The sequence below is a fragment of the Lycium ferocissimum genome, unplaced genomic scaffold, assembly GCF_029784015.1.
Source record: "Lycium ferocissimum isolate CSIRO_LF1 unplaced genomic scaffold, AGI_CSIRO_Lferr_CH_V1 ctg2681, whole genome shotgun sequence".
NCBI classification, from domain to species: Eukaryota; Viridiplantae; Streptophyta; class Magnoliopsida; order Solanales; family Solanaceae; genus Lycium; species Lycium ferocissimum.
Window position 1 is genome coordinate 136,894 of NW_026723178.1, and position 16,368 is coordinate 153,261.

The window sequence follows — 16,368 nt, forward strand, 5'->3', positions numbered from 1 at the left end:
AAAACAAAATTATTAAGAAAAATAATGCAGCCGATTCTGCATTAATTAATATGCTTGTTTGCAATCATTTGACCATAGTCGTAAAGTACAAATTGTATTTCGTCATTTCGTGGTACTAAGAAACACAGAGAAACTGACAGTATTGTTTTCGTATTAACTTTTCATATACGGTCAAACTCTCTATAACAGATATCTTCTATAATAACATTTCATTATAACTGTGAATTTTTTTTTACCTGATTTTCATTTTATGTAATACTACGTATATGTTTTGCATAGCAACACTTCAATGTAATAGCCAAAATATATTGGAATATTGATGCCGTTATAGAGAGTTTTGACTGTATCAACAAACAAATATTTATGCTAAATTAATATAATCTCCTCGGATGAATTTATTCATTTGCTTATCGCCACTACTTCACAAATTGAACCAGTAATATACTTTCCACTCATGAGCTGCATTGCTTAATTGAAGAATATTTGAATCTGATGTTGACTATTATCAGCTTTGCTCTGTTGAGTGTTCAGGCAAGAAAATGGCACATAAAGCATAAAACTCTCCAATCTGCAGGAATACCACATCGAAAGCTAGCAAAATCCAGAAGGAGAGAAATAATATAAAAGCGGCAGGCCGTGCATCGGAAAAAGCATACCTTTCTCGGCCTTTTGGCTAAGATCAAGTGTAGTATTTGTTCTTATTAGTTTAATATCTGATATGTGGGTCATCGATTCACATGATATTAACTCAATTTTTTATGGAGAAGGTCCATTTAGGTAGCTTGTTGCCTGGGCTTTTGCGTGTTGCCCATGCGTTGCACTATTGCACGGGCCTGGTGCACCCCACCAAGTCTAGTTCAATTTTCTTTTGTAAAAAAATTTAGTTTCTATGCGCACGAATATATATATTATTTGAGCATCTTAATCTTAGGAATTCCCAATAAAAATCAATAATATACATGTACAAAATTTATTTTCTATTTTAAGTTTAAAATATGGCATCATTTTTTTTATCTTGTGCATTATTCTATTTTAAGTTTAAAATATGGCATTAATTTTTTTATTTTTTTAAAATAAAAAAATAAGAATTATGTATGTAAAAAATAAGAAGAAGAAAGCACTAAATATCCTATGATCATCACAGAGTTTATAACATACATACTCTATGACGATATTACAACTGATAATATTTAAATAGTGAAATATTAAAATAAGCAAGAATATAGAGGCATACTCTTGTTTTTTTGGAATTGTGAATTCTTCAAGGAGATTTAGCCCAATAAAAATCTGATTCATCACCTTTTCTTCTTCTTCCAACAGCTTCAAAATCTCTTGATACTTCATCAAATCTTCTTGGATCTTTTGGACCTTGTTGATGTAGTTTAACCTTGTCTCCTTCTATTTTGCCACTCTCATTTGCAGTTGCCTTAGAACAACTTCCCCAGACACTTTTTACCATCCCAACTATGTTTTCTTTCATGAGTCTTCTTTGTCTTGAATCCACTCCCTTGTTGCCTAGGTGAAAGATCTCCATCCCTAGCCACCTTAGCAAAGCATTCATCTAATATTTCATTTTCATCTTCTTCATCAAATATGTCAAAGCCCAAATCACCATCAAAAGCTTCCAAAGGATCTTCCACTAAAGCTGCCGGCTCATACCTCTTGGCCATAATTCCAATAGGCTTCTTTTAGTAGGATTATCCATAGCATTCAAATTTTCCATATTGTGTGACACTAAAGCATGAAGAACATTAGTAGGGTCAATTGAGTATGCTAACACTTACATTCAAAGGTGTACTCATTTGAGCCACTTTAATCGGCCAGACAACTAAAGATGGAAGAACCATTGCATGGCTTGGCACAAATTGCTCGTTGGACTCAACTTGCGCTGTTGCTCATTGAAGGGATGAAACCCAAACCAAATCCTCCTCTACTATGTCCGCCCAACTCTTTACACTCGTACCACCTTTTTGGTCACTCTTCGTTTCAACGTTATTGCTTAAACTTTTTGGAGCGGAGGCCACAATCTTATCCACATCTTGGTCATTCCCTGTGGGCATTACTTGCTGCCCAGAGTCATCATATTTCTCACCAAATATCTCCATAGACTGAGTACGGATCTCAAACACCGAAGTGTTCAATGTAACCATCAACGGCTTCAAGACAGGGATCGGACAAACCAAACGTGCAACTTGTTGCTGCATTTTTTAACATCCTGAAGCAGATTGGTGCTCCTCTCTACCTGAAAGATCCTCAAAAGTGTTAGGAAAAACGAAAATGACTACAAGTAGCATCTAAATCTACTTTACTTGTACTGAAAATTAATTTGATTCCTACAAGGTTCGATATTTTGAGTTTGTAACCCAGTTTAAGCCCATATTTATGTATGACCACTTTTATACACTATTATACATTTTTATACAAGGTTGATACATTATGTATAATGCTTTCCCCAGGTATAATGTTGTATAATATTGTATAATGTCAATATTTTAAATTAGGTTGTGTGGCATAATATTTTATGTTGGGCTGTATATTTTTGAAAATTTCCCAGATTTTTTGTCTGCTTTATACCTTTTGAGCTACAATTATTTGTTAGCAACTTAATAAATAATCATGTTAAAATAGAACAATATTTGTTTTATGGCATGCACAACCTGTATTACTACAATCTTTGCTTGTATACTAAAATATTGCTTGCGCGCTGGATTTACATACTTTTCAAGTAAAATTTTCAGCCAAAGAGCATATATATTCTTCTTCACCGTGGTGATCGAGCATTTTAATTTGAATTATTTGCGCTTAATATATACTTCACCCTCTAACAAGTTGACTAATATTGAGGACACTACCATCAAATAGTTATATTAAATCATGCGAAAATTTATATTAAAGTTAAATATGTGGTTATGTGCTAAAAATCTGTGTACAAACACATACTCCATCTGTCCTCATTTATGTGACATTTTTTTGTTTTATTGAGAGTCTGTCCTTATTTATGTGACATTTTTTTGTTTTATTGCACTACAATAAATTTGATTATCAGGGACAAGTTATTTTGTCACTAAAGATTCTTATTTCGTCACCAAAAGCCTTCCGTGACGAAAAAAAATTTCATCAACCATTCGTCCCTAAATGTGGGTATATATATGTATATAGAGACAACTTAGTGTTTCGTCTCTAGATAAAGTTGCATTAACTACGAAATTTCATTTGTCCCCAAAATAGTATTTTCTATTTTAAGTTTAAATAGATATAAAAATTTGTAGTTGATACTATGTTTTCGTCACTAAAAAGGCTATTTTAAGTTTAAACTATCTTGTCACTAATTCTTTGTGTAATTAGTGGTGACATTAATTGTCCCTAAAGTTATATGTACTTCGTAGTTGAACAAAATTAATTTCATTACTAAAGACAATCTATTATATACGAAAAGATATTTCGTCCCCAAATGTATAAATTAGTGACAATTTTACAAAAGTGGCTTATAATTTTGTAGTTAAAACTCTCACTAAAAATATTTTTAGTGACAAAACAAAAATGTCCGTAAATTGATGATTAGTGACAATAACAATTGTGATAAAATACAAATTTAATTTGTATTTAAAGAATGAATTATATTAATGATTAGAATGAATTATATTAATGATTAGAAGGCAATTCTAGGACAAATACTATATTGTCACAATTTATGACAAAATAATGTCTTGCGGCAAAAATGTGATTAGTTTGAAAAATACAATGTAGTTGAGTCTTTCTCCTACAAATACTATGTTTCGGTTTTTTGAAGTTTGGTTCGGCTTCGATTTTTTCAATTCGTTTTTTTTATATGATATTAGAAGCGATTCCATTTACACTAATTCATATTCTCAAATGCAATAAAACATAAAACTGATACATTGAAATCAAAATCAAACAAAAAGGATACACAAGAACAGAAAGCCATAACCATGATACAGGATTAATAGGTGCTATATACATACCGTAAGAATAATTAAGAAAACACATAAAGGACATACATTAATCCTAAAGATACATCCTAGTCACCTTCCTTTGTTAAGGATATTTGATTTTCTCAACTGAAGTGAAAAATTAGGGATATAAAAGCAAAAGAGGGCTTGTTACAATTGGATTTTTTTTGGGCTTAAACTTAATGGGCATGGACTATTTTAATTTTTTTGGGTAATGTATTAATTTTCGGTAGGCGTTCGGTTCTTTGGTTCGGTTTTATCAGACTTCGGTTCGGCTATTTCGGTTCGATTTTTTTTGAAGGTGGACACCGAACACCGAACAAAACTAGTTTTCGGTTTGATTTTTTGAAGTTCGGACTACGATTCGGTTTGATTTTTGAAGTTAACGATTCGGTTCGATTTTTGATTTTCGTATTTATGTCGCCAACTAGATGTGGGCGGGGTATATGAGTTATTTCCCCATATTTCAATTTTCTTCATTAAGTAAATACGTAATCAAAAATCCACAATATATTTTGCATCTTTTCAAAGTATAATCTTACATGTCGATGTTACCTTCGTATAATTGCTTTAAGTGGAATCAAAGAGGTAGTTTTTTCAACTTCAAGATAAATACATACCACAAAATTGAAAGACACGTTAAAAATGCAAAAAAAAAAAAAAAAAATTTAAAAAAAATAGAATTTAAAAGGAAATGTGCTATTTAGCGCCAAATCGGACACTATTTTTTTACCAATTTACAAAATTAAACCACAAAATCCATTGTTTCTAAACAAATGAAATTAATCGGTTTTTATTAAAAATAAATAAAAATTACTATTCCATAAACCGATCGATTGGTCAAAGTGCTCAACTAATTAAAAATCCTCGGTGTGGTTAGCAATTTGTTTTTCAAAAATGACAAAATTCACCGATTATTGCAAAAAAAATTGAAAGTATGATTAAGAAAAACTAAAAGCAAGCAATTCACAAGTGGTTGAATAGTTTTGATGGGTAACCTTTTCGTATCGATGTATGACTATTTTATATTTGCATAATTTAAGAAAATCGATGGATTGATACATTTTTACAAATTAACTTTGTCGCTTTTCATAATTTTAATGTTGTACTAACCAATGGATAATCGATATTTTAAATTAGCTTGATTTTTTTTTGTGTGGCATAATATTGTAATCATTATAAATCGTAGCCAAAGAACATTTCGTATTTAGCTATGATTTTTGAGCTACAATTATTTGTTGCAATTATTCAACTACAAATTTTAATCATGTTAAAAATTAATTATTTGTTTTATGCATGTGACAAATGTAAACTAAATTTGATTGTAGACAATAAAATATTGCTAATTGTTTATATTAGTGATTTAAACAAAGGTCACAATTAAATATTAATTTTTCAGCTAAAGCTATATATATTTTCTTCATAATTTGTGCTATTGTAACAACATATTAATTTGAATTTTTTGCGCTTAATTTATACTAATTTTAAGACAAAAATATTTGTCACAAATTGGATACATTATCAATATAGTTATAATTTAATATTTGTGGCTAAAATTTATAATAAAGTTAAACCTATGATGGTTATGTGACAAAAAAAAATTCTGTCGTCATTAAAACACTATGTATTTAACACGAAATATTATTTTCGTCACAAAAAAAAATGAACAATTGGTGACGAATTTTGTGTCGTAGTTAATAATTTCGTAGCTAAATATCACATTTTTTGTAGTGTTGAGAGTCAATTTGACTAATTTTCAAAACAAATTGAATTAGATCAACTCAATATTTTAAATTTTAAAAAATTCAAATGTTCGAAAACTATATAAAAAGTATTACAAGATGCAATTCTTCTCATGTATATTATAAAAATAAATATTAACTTATTAGTCAGAGTTCATATAATTTGAATCTCGAAAAGCAAAAAGTGTGTATATAAATTGAGACAGAGAAAGTATCATGTATCTATTGATTAGATAGAAATACCATGTGGGGTAAGTTTTTGTTGATGCAGAACTTCAACGGTAGGTAAATATCCATAAATCATATAGTATATATATCTCATTAAAAAACAATATTGCCCAAACTTCTAACATGACTAGTTCGTAAAGACTAATTAGTCAATATATACTTATTAATTACCCATTTTGCCAATAAAAACAGAACATCCACCAATCAAATCAGATGAGAAAGATACAAGACCATCTTCCTCGAAACATCACGAGTCAACCACTGTGTGCAAAGTCCTTTTAGAAAAAAAATATAATAGAATAGAATAGAAGTTGGAGACCTTGTGTAACATACGTCGATCATTGAAGTTGAAAGATTTAATTAAAAAAGATGAAATATCAAAGAAGAAGAAGAAGAAGAAGAAGAAGAAAGATTACTGATAAAAAAAATTGGAAGAAAATTTTCTTGATTTTGGCTTGATTAAAAATACTCCTTCCGTTTCAATTTATGTGATAGAATTAATTTGACTTATAGTTTAAAATAAGTCATAGATATTTATGTAACTATAAATTATTTCATTAAAAGTGAAAGAGGAAGTTGTCAGTTAAATTATTTTTAAATATAAAAATATATCATTATTTTTTGGATAAAATAAAACGAAAAGCATATTACATAAATCAAGACCGAGGATGCATTTATCGATGCCCAAATTCGTAACATGACTTGTTCGTAAAGACTAGCTAGTCAACATGGGTACTTATTATATTACCCATTTTCCGGCCACTAAAAGCAGTGCAAAATTGGGTCACTTCAAATAAGTTTATCGTCACCACTCAAATCAAAAGAAAAAGAATATTATTTATATATTTTGGTATTAGCTAGCCATGGTCTTGATCTGCTTACTAAGCACTAAAAAATAAATAAGAAAATCGCTTATTTTTAGAAAAACATTAAAACATTTTGCTTAATACCAAACACATCTTTATTGACAAGCTTTTATAATCATATGAATGTTATGACATGTTTAAGACCACGAACTTTAAAATTATAACTACTCAAACATTATGTCATCTTTAAACCTATTTCAAAAGTTTTTATTTCTAAAGTTCCGTATTCAATCAAATATGTTCAAATAAATTAAAAAATATTTCATAGTATAAAGGACATTAATCCATATTGATATTCGAGAAGCTTTTCTAAAATATCTATGATTTGTTTTCAAAGAAAAATCACGTTACTTTTTCCAAAGTCAAAACTCAAATCCTGACACTATATAACACAAAAACTATCACCCAAACTCATACTATACTAGCTTCAGCCATGGGCCTGTTTTTCATTAAAAATATTATCTCATTTTTCTTCCTCCAGCAACTGATTTATTTCTCTAATGGCCAAAATGTCAGTATTATGGGAGGGTACTGGCTATGGAGCAGTGGAATATCTTTAAACAAAATAGATTTAACTCCTTTTTCTCATTTATTTTGTGCATTTGCTGATATTAATTCCCAATCCAATCAATTAATTCTCACTTCACCAAATTCATTCCAGCAATTTACAAGCACAATCCTACAAAAAAATCCTTCTGCAAAAACTTTATTGTCTATAGGTGGAGGAGCTGCAAATAAAACAACATATGGAGTTATGGCTAAAAAAGCAAATTCAAGAAAAAGTTTTATTGATTCATCAATAAAATTAGCCAGACAATTGGGATTCCATGGTCTTGATCTTGGATGGATTTTTCCGGAATCAGCTACAGACATGACAAATTTAGGTACTGTATATTGAATTGTGCGATCATTTCATCTGAAAGTTTAACCTGCTAGAGATAGATAGTGTATTTGAATAATTATTTCTCTTTACAACGATTTGAAAAAATTTGAACCTAGCTAAGATATCTGCCTACCGTGATATTATTTTGAATAATTGTGTAACCTTACATAACTTAAAGCATAAATTTGTAGAGAATAGATTTTTATTTAGGGGAAAAAGGTTCAGATCTGCTCTGAATTTTGCGAAATGATTTAAATTTGCTCTCCGTTAATAATTGGGGTTTGATATAAAAAAAATGGACTATATTTGACTTATTGACTAATGAGAAAGACTTTCCAATATGTGAGTCTATTTTATAAGGGAAAATAGCAAATTTACCCTTAATCTAGCTATGCAAAATAGTTCAAATTTGCCTATAAACTATACGAATTGGTCCAGTAGCATAATGGTAAATTTGAAGCAAATTCAGCCTGTTTTTATAAACAGCGATAGATTTGACCGCAACCATAGATCAAGCAGTTTGAAAGTCTATTTAGAAGTTTGAACTATTAGAAAGAATTATTTTATTTACTTAATAATTACATCTTAAACAGGTATCCTTTTGAATGAGTGGCGCATGGCAATCAACAAAGAGGCGAGAAATTCCAATAAAGCGGCTTTACTTCTCACTGCAGCTGTATCCGGGTCTCCCCGAGTCAACGGTTCGATTTACCCGGTTCAATCAATGGCAAGAAACTTAGACTGGATCAACCTGATAGCATATGACTTTTACGGACCAGGTTGGTCGCCCTCACAAACGAATTCACATGCACAATTATTTGATCCTGTAAACTATGTAAGCGGAAGTGATGGAATCAATCAATGGATTCAGGAAGGTGTTCCTCCACAAAAAGTGGTTTTTGGAATTCCATTTTATGGATACGCGTGGCAATTGAATAATACGAATATTCATGGTCTCAGGGCTCCTGCTAATGGAAAATCAGGCGTCTACGATGACCCGTGGATGAGGTATGACCGAATCAGGGATTTTATAGTGCAGCATCGTGCCAAGACTGTGCATGATGATAAAATTGTTGGAGATTATTGTTACTCAGGAAGAACTTGGATTAGTTATGATGATACTCAGAGTGTTAGAACTAAAGTTTCTTATATTAAAAGTAGAGGATTGCTTGGTTACTATGCAATGGATATTTCAGGAGACACTGATTCGAATTCTGTTCTTTCTCATGCTGCTGCAGAAGGTAAATTAAATCCTTTCATTTTGTTATTCAAAAGGATTTAGATTAATAAAGTTAACCATTATCGGTTCAAAACCTAAAAAAACTTTTGCGCGTGCTCTCAACTACCCGTTATATAAATAAAGTTAACCATTTAAAATATGTTACCTCCTTTAGTTATATGCATTAACCTTAATAAGTCGTTAGGCATGTTCCAATTGAGGTTGATGTGTATAATTAACGAAGATGACATATTCTATCTAGTTAACTTACTACTGAATAGACATTTCTGAACATGCGCAAAAAAATTCTGAAATTTAAATCAAAAGTGTCTAATAGGAACACTTTTATCATGTGTTCGGGTGCTCAATTGAAATAAACTATTATTCGAGGGCCTAAATGAAATTTACTCACAAGTTAAAAGAGTTGTCGATATATTAAGCCTTTTTATATTATCAAGTCAATTACTAGTAATATTCCCTCTGTCCTAATTTAATTTTGTTGCGGTTCTTTCTCATGCCGCTGCAAAAAAATAGTAGTATGAACTTATGGACGGCTCAAATATTTGTGTTGGTTATTAATTAGAAGCTGATCAAGGGACACAAGGAGGACTTGTAAACAAGAAGAAAAAACTCAATCGACTGGCTACCATTCTAATTCCAGTTGGTGCAGTACTAATCTTGATATTTCTAGTGTTGATAATTTGGCGTCTTCGAAGGAGACGACAAGTACTTAAATTTCAAGGTAACTGTTTTGTTATATTAAATGCTCTAATTATACTTCCTCCTTCCAATTTTTACTTGTCATGTAATGACTTGGCACGTCATTTAAGGAGCCAAAAATATAATGATAATTTTACTATATCACCATTTGATATATATAAGTGATTATATTAAATAATAACGGTAAATTAGGAACCAAGGGGTCGTTTGGTATGAAGGACAAACATAAATAGTCCTGAGATAAAAATTTAGCAATTTCTTATCCCTTGTTTGATTGGTAATCATGGAATAAGTTATCTCAGGAGTAAAAATAGTGCTGGAATAACTTATACCTGCCATAGGGTGGAATAAGTTATCCCAGGATAAGGAAGAAACCTCTTCTTTTTAGAAATTATCCAATGTATAATACTTTTAGTCCAACATACCAAACAGTCAATAAAAAATAACTCCAGAATAACTAATTCCAGCATCACTTATCCCAACGTAATTAATTTCAGCATAATTTATCCCAGCGTAATTTGTTTTTGAACCAAACTACCCCTAAGTGTTAAATTCTGTCTTGTTTTTCTAAACTGGACAAGTAAAAGTGAATATTTATTTTTAGTATGCAGGACAAGTAAAAAATGGACTGAGGGAGTAATTGTTAAAGGATATTTGTACTTAATTACTAAATATAGTAAGAGTTTCGAAACATAGTAGTAACATTTTTTATTTAATTTTAAGCTTCCATCTTTCTCATTTTCTTTCCTCGTCTTTCTCCATTTCTTACGCCTGAATTAATGGATGTTAATTTTTATTTTTTATTTTTGGTGTTTAACTGACATTAGAGTTAGAGAGGAACCGAAGGAACAAAATGGGAAGCAAAAGTAAAGCAAGAAAAAATGGAGATAGCAGCAGTTTGCAGGTTTTTAGTTTTGATGAGATGAAGGTAGCTACTAATGATTTTTCATTTGAAAATAAGCTTGGACAAGGTGGATATGGACCTGTTTACCAGGTAAATCTTTTGCACATTATAAGAAAAACATAAAAATTTGTGACAGAATATTTATGATAGATAAGTCGTACACAATTTCATAATGAATTTGTGATGATATCGTGAGAGTCATTGTGCCGTCACAAAATTTTTACGACGTGCGAATTTGTGACAGTTGAAAATTTGTCACAAATCTATCATAAAACCAGATTTGTGACAAAACTATGATGGCTTCTTTCGTCCCAATTCTTAATTTTTTTGTTGTAAGATTAGAACTTTGATGAGTTTGGACAATTTTTTCGTTTTTTCAGATAGTGTTTAATAATGTGCTGATCTTTTTGGGACTCCAAAAAATAGTGCCAAATAAATTGCAATAAGAGAAAATATTCGTCATGTTTATGCGTCATGGCAAAATATAATTAATTAAGCATAACATTCATTAATCCAAATAGGGAAAGTTGAGAAACGGGCAAGAAATAGCAGTGAAAAGGCTCTCAGAGACTTCTTCTCAAGGATTGGAAGAATTTGAAAATGAAGTGATCCTTACAGCAAAATTACAACATATAAATCTGGTAAAAGTGGTGGGTTTTTGCATTGAAAGAGAAGAAAAGATGTTGGTCTATGAATATATGCCCAACAAGAGCTTGGATTACTACATTTACAGTAAGTCATTCTTTTTTTCTCTCTTTTAATAGAGTGTAACTTACCTCGGGAAGGGGTATGAAAATGGTCGATTAAAAAAATATGTGCAAGTAAATATTCGTAACATTTGAAATTAGTTACCAGGAAAAGAAAGACAAATAATTTTTTTACAACAGTTTGAGTTACACTAATAGGGTAAAAAATTCACTGTACTATCAGTGTTATAATAATTCCTAGCAGTATATATTCTCTGGCCTGGGGTGGAGCTAGGGTGCCCAAGGGGGTTCATTTAAATCTTTTTCGCTGGAAAATTACACTATAATACTACAAGGTCAAAATTATTTTGATGTATATACGTAGCAAATATTGAATCCCCTTTGCTTCTTTTGTATGTATTTACTTTTTAATATTTGATTTGAATCCTTTTAATTAAATCTTGGCTCCATCATCATCCCTGGCCATGAATATTCCTCATATTTTTCATCAATTGACTTTTCTCATGTAGATCAAGAAAGAAGATTTCTTCTAGATTGGGAAAAAAGAGTGCAAGTAATTGAAGGCATCATTCAAGGGATGCTATACCTCCAAGAATATTCAAGATTAACAATTATTCATAGAGATTTGAAAGCAAGCAATATTCTATTGGACTTACAAATGAAGCCAAAGATCTCTGATTTTGGAATGGCAAGAATGTTTAAGGAGGATGAAGTTGAAGCAAATACAGACAGAATAGTTGGAACCCTGTAAGCAATATGTGTTATAAAGTTTAGCTTATATATTTATACACACTTAAATTGATTTTTACACTATCAAATTATAACCTTACATGCGGTAGCACAGTATTCTGCGTTGATTGTCTCCCTCCACCAGAATACTCCATCCACTTCGCTCCACCCCACCCCGCCTCCCACCCCCGCTCAGATCCCCATACCACTCCCAATTCACCCCCACCCATCATCCCCAAACTCCATCCAACCCATCATAAATGATCTTGAGACAATATATATTTTCTGTTTACTAATTAGTAATTACCAAAAAACATGTTATGAAAACGTTTTGAGCCGAGGATATATCGGAATCTCTCTACCCCACAAAGGTAGGGGTAAGGTCTGCGTGCACCCCACCCTTCCCAGACTCCACTTGTGGAAATATATATATATATATATATATATATATATATATATATATATATATATATATATATATATATATATATATATATATATATATATATATTAGGTATGTTGATGTTGTTGTTAATTACCAAATATGCAAATACCAAAAAACATTTCCTTCATACCAAAAGCACATTAGATATTTGCACCAAACCATATCCACCTACCATGATTAAGTGAGAATATATATTAATTAATCATAGTTATACGAGATAATTACATTTTTTTACACTATGTATGCACGCATATATATAAGTTAAACAAATGTGCATATGCATAAATATCTTAAGCTTTATTAGCTAAAGGATTATTTACGAATTACTGATAAACATTTGTTATAAAAAAAAATTATATATAATTGATTTTCAGTAATATAGTAGTGTAAAAATTTACTGTGTAAATTACTAACTTATGATATACATTTATTGCAGGGGTTATGCACCACCTGAATATATAAAACAGGGCATTTATTCAACAAAATCTGACGTTTTCAGTTTTGGCGTACTACTACTTCAAATCATAAGTGGGAAAAAGAATACATGTCTCTATGGTCCAGAGCTAAGCCTTCTTGAATACGTGAGTTGCCATAACTTTTTTCTTGACTTTTATTAGGTATTCGGTATCTGTATCGGGATCTAATTTAATTTGTATATTCGTGCCGCATAAAGTTGATTAGAAAGGAGTGCTACTTACTAGGATTTTTCCATTATCGGTGCTCGATTCGAAACATCTAGTCTTGGTTAAATGATCTTAACTTTATGTGCATATTACATGTATATGTCTACTTAGTTAAAATTTAATGTTAAGAATATATTTTAAAATATTGTTTAATAATATTTTCCGTCTAATATAGAATTTATAATAACTGTAGAATATTTATTTTCCTTTTAGTATAATGAGAATATTCTAGAATATTTACTTTCCGTTTAAGTTAGGATTTTCAAGAAAAATGTCATTTTTCATTTTTTGCTTTATTCACTTTATAGTTCTTTATAAATACAGTTAGTCTCTTCTATTTTCATTCAACGCAAAGAATAATGTAAGGAATAATAAAATGAGTTTAATTATCATCATTCCAATTGGATTTTCTCTCTAAAATCTCTGAATTCTTGATAATAAAATAGGGTATACTTATGCAACACTTTGATTTGACCTTTTTTTTCTTTTTTCTTTTTTCTTTTTGCCATGTTAAAAAAAATAATAACATTTACCCAGGCATTTGAGATGTGGAAAGATGGTAAAGGCATGGAGTTTGTCGATGAGTCACTTGATGATACAACAACATCTTGCAAACTATTAAATTGCATGCAAATTGCACTATTATGTGTCCAAAAAGATCCATTGAATAGGCCTACAATATTGGAAGTTTCTAATATGTTAAAGAATAATATTGCAAATTTAGCCATGGATTTCCCCAAGAGGCCTGCATTTTCTGTAAGAGAAGATGAAAAAAGTGACAGTCTGAAATACGTGCACGAAAGAGAAGAAGTTGACACTGCAACAATCACACAACTGGTTGCACGATGATGTCACTCGTAGCAGAGGCGGAGTCAAAATTTAAAGTTTATAGGTTCTTAACTTATCACCAAATTGTCGTCATACTTATTGTGTTTGTAACTAAATATTTATAAATATTTAATGATTTTCCAAATATATACAATACGGGATCCAAACAAAAATTACTGGGTCGTCCGTGTTGGGCTAAAAGGGCCCAAAGATACTTTTAACATGATGTGATATTATCTGCTTTGGGCCAAGCCCGTACCATTTTCCCCAAAAGGCCTCACATCATTAAGAGTATCCAACTCGCACACCCAACAGTCCGAACCCATAACTAATATCCTCCCTCCGCCCCTAACTCGTCGCAAAATATTCACTGCATTCTAAGAATGTCAATGATTTGGTTTGACCAAGTATTTCAATAAATTTATGTATCACCAATTTTTAGTTTTATTGTGTATAATTAAAATTTGATTTTCGAAACTGTCTCAATCATTTCAGTTTCTCCAATTCTCCTCAATTTCGATATTGTTCGATTAATTTTATTCCCTTATTCCATTGAACGTGCCTTCATCTTTCTTTTGATCTTCTTTTCTTTTCCCCATTTTCTTAAGAAAACTAAACGTACAAGATCATATGTAACCCACAATAATCACTTATTTAATTCCTGGAATTATAAAATGTTTTCTATTAGGTCAGATAATTTGCAAAATGGTTTTACAAATTTCATCCCTCAACCAGACCACTAATTTGGGCTTTTTAAGTAAAAATGATACTACTAACCACTAGGTGCGTGGTGATCTTTACGGGTGCTAATTAGCCTCAATAAATCGTACGTAAAACTTTATGCATGTTTTAATTGATGTTGATGTGCATAATTAAAGGAGACATATTTTATATTATTTAACTTATTTACGCAATGATAGAAACAATTTTATATCAATATTTTCTTTGGTCGAATAGTCAAATGGACACTCGTACTTGCACTAATTTGTTATCCCAATCTTGTTCCATTAAAGTGTCTGGATGAAACCCTGTGAAATTGGGGGCGGGAATGAAAAAACGATGCAACTACCAATGTCCATTTTCCTATTCAGCCTTTTCTTTTGGTACCGCAAACACAAAATATTTGTTTTTATTATATTTTTCCTTTTTTCTAAAATAACAAATCATGATTAAAGGTATATCCACTCGATCCCATAATGGTTGAACTGTTAATTTGAACCTCAGTTACATAAAACCCTACAAAGTAGGTAAAGGAACTATGTAAGAGGTGAAAAATCATTTTTTATTGTTGATTGAATGCAGTGAAAATTTTGCAAGCTAAGGAGTAGGATATATTATCGTGCAACCGATTGTGTGATTGTTGCATTAATTGTCAACGTCTTCGGGGTCAAAGACAAGGATTAACAGGCCTCGAAGTTGATAATCTTCCAAAGAACTCGTGCATATGACATCTTAGGGCCTGTTTGGAAAGCCACCAGGTAATTGGAATTGGATGTAATTGGGTGTAATTACGGTTTGGTACTGTTTGTTTTGGCCAGGGTAATTCTGATTATGTGAAAATTGAGTATAATTGACGGTGTAATTACACTCTTCAATTCTCAAGGAGGGCTGAGAATTGGGGTGTAATTACAATGTAATTACGTAGTTACTTTTAGTTTATTTTTTTTATTTTATTTTATTTCTTTTCTTTTTTAATTTATTTTTAATTTATATTATTTAATTTCTTTTTTATTTTAATTTCTTTGCTTTTCTAATTTATTTTTCTTTGCTTTTCTAATTTATTTTTTTATTTCTATTAATTAATTTATTTTTTATTTTTATTTTTTTAAAATATATTTTTCTTTTTATATTATTTATATTTCATTTTCTTTCTTCTCATTCCCAACCTTTACTTCTTGTGGTTCCATGTAATTGCTCGTATTTTTTATTTTATTTATTTTATTCATTTAGCATAACCGTATTATTATTCTAATTTTGGAAACTACATCTCTTAATATTAGAAAGAATGAGTCATTAACACACTTGGCATACAATGAGTGACGTTATTAAAGTAGAATTTCGTTGTGAATGTGGTTATAGACTTATAATTTCCCTTTCTTTTGAATTATAGGAGTATTTACTTATGTTACGTTGGAACTTACTTATGTAATGTTGGAATTTGGCATAAGAGTATTATGTTAAAAAAAATTCTTTTGGATTTTGACTTTAAGTTATATTTTCTTCTTTAATTTATTTGCTTTAGTACTATTGACTTGTTATTTCACATTGCTTGTTGTTTTTTTTTCACCTATACTTGATAGAATTTTTGTTAAACATTTGAATAATATTGTGGCATTATATTTATAAATATTCTTTTTATTTTTCAAACATCAAATCCCATGATGTTCTCACAAAAAAAGTATGTTTTTAAGTTTTATAATCAATAAAAATAAAAATATTATTA

General features: G+C 30.4%; 1 protein-coding gene and 1 non-coding gene across 4 annotated transcripts; both read left to right on the forward strand.

Annotated features, from left to right (window-relative positions):
* The first annotated feature begins 652 nt into the window (after positions 1 to 652).
* Positions 653 to 847, forward strand: LOC132043661 (U2 spliceosomal RNA). The gene has a single exon (XR_009411889.1). It is a non-coding gene; the product is annotated as a U2 spliceosomal RNA (small nuclear RNA).
* A 6,370-nt stretch (positions 848 to 7,217) lies between these two features.
* Positions 7,218 to 14,107, forward strand: LOC132043657 (class V chitinase-like). Of its 3 annotated transcripts, XM_059434130.1 has the most exons (8): positions 7,218 to 7,691; positions 8,284 to 8,931; positions 9,493 to 9,651; positions 10,502 to 10,623; positions 11,055 to 11,265; positions 11,750 to 11,987; positions 12,851 to 12,995; positions 13,635 to 14,107. In XM_059434130.1, the coding sequence occupies exons 1-8, from the start codon at positions 7,241 to 7,243 to the stop codon at positions 13,944 to 13,946; spliced, it is 2,286 nt and encodes a 761-aa protein (XP_059290113.1). In that variant the 5' UTR covers positions 7,218 to 7,240; the 3' UTR covers positions 13,947 to 14,107. The 3 variants fall into 3 exon arrangements, with proteins under 3 accessions (XP_059290113.1, XP_059290116.1, XP_059290115.1); XM_059434133.1 differs by lacking the exon at positions 12,851 to 12,995 and having other exon boundaries at positions 7,219 to 7,691; positions 10,457 to 10,623; positions 13,635 to 13,865; XM_059434132.1 differs by lacking the exon at positions 13,635 to 14,107 and having other exon boundaries at positions 7,219 to 7,691; positions 10,457 to 10,623; positions 12,851 to 13,605.
* Positions 14,108 to 16,368: the final 2,261 nt, after the last annotated feature.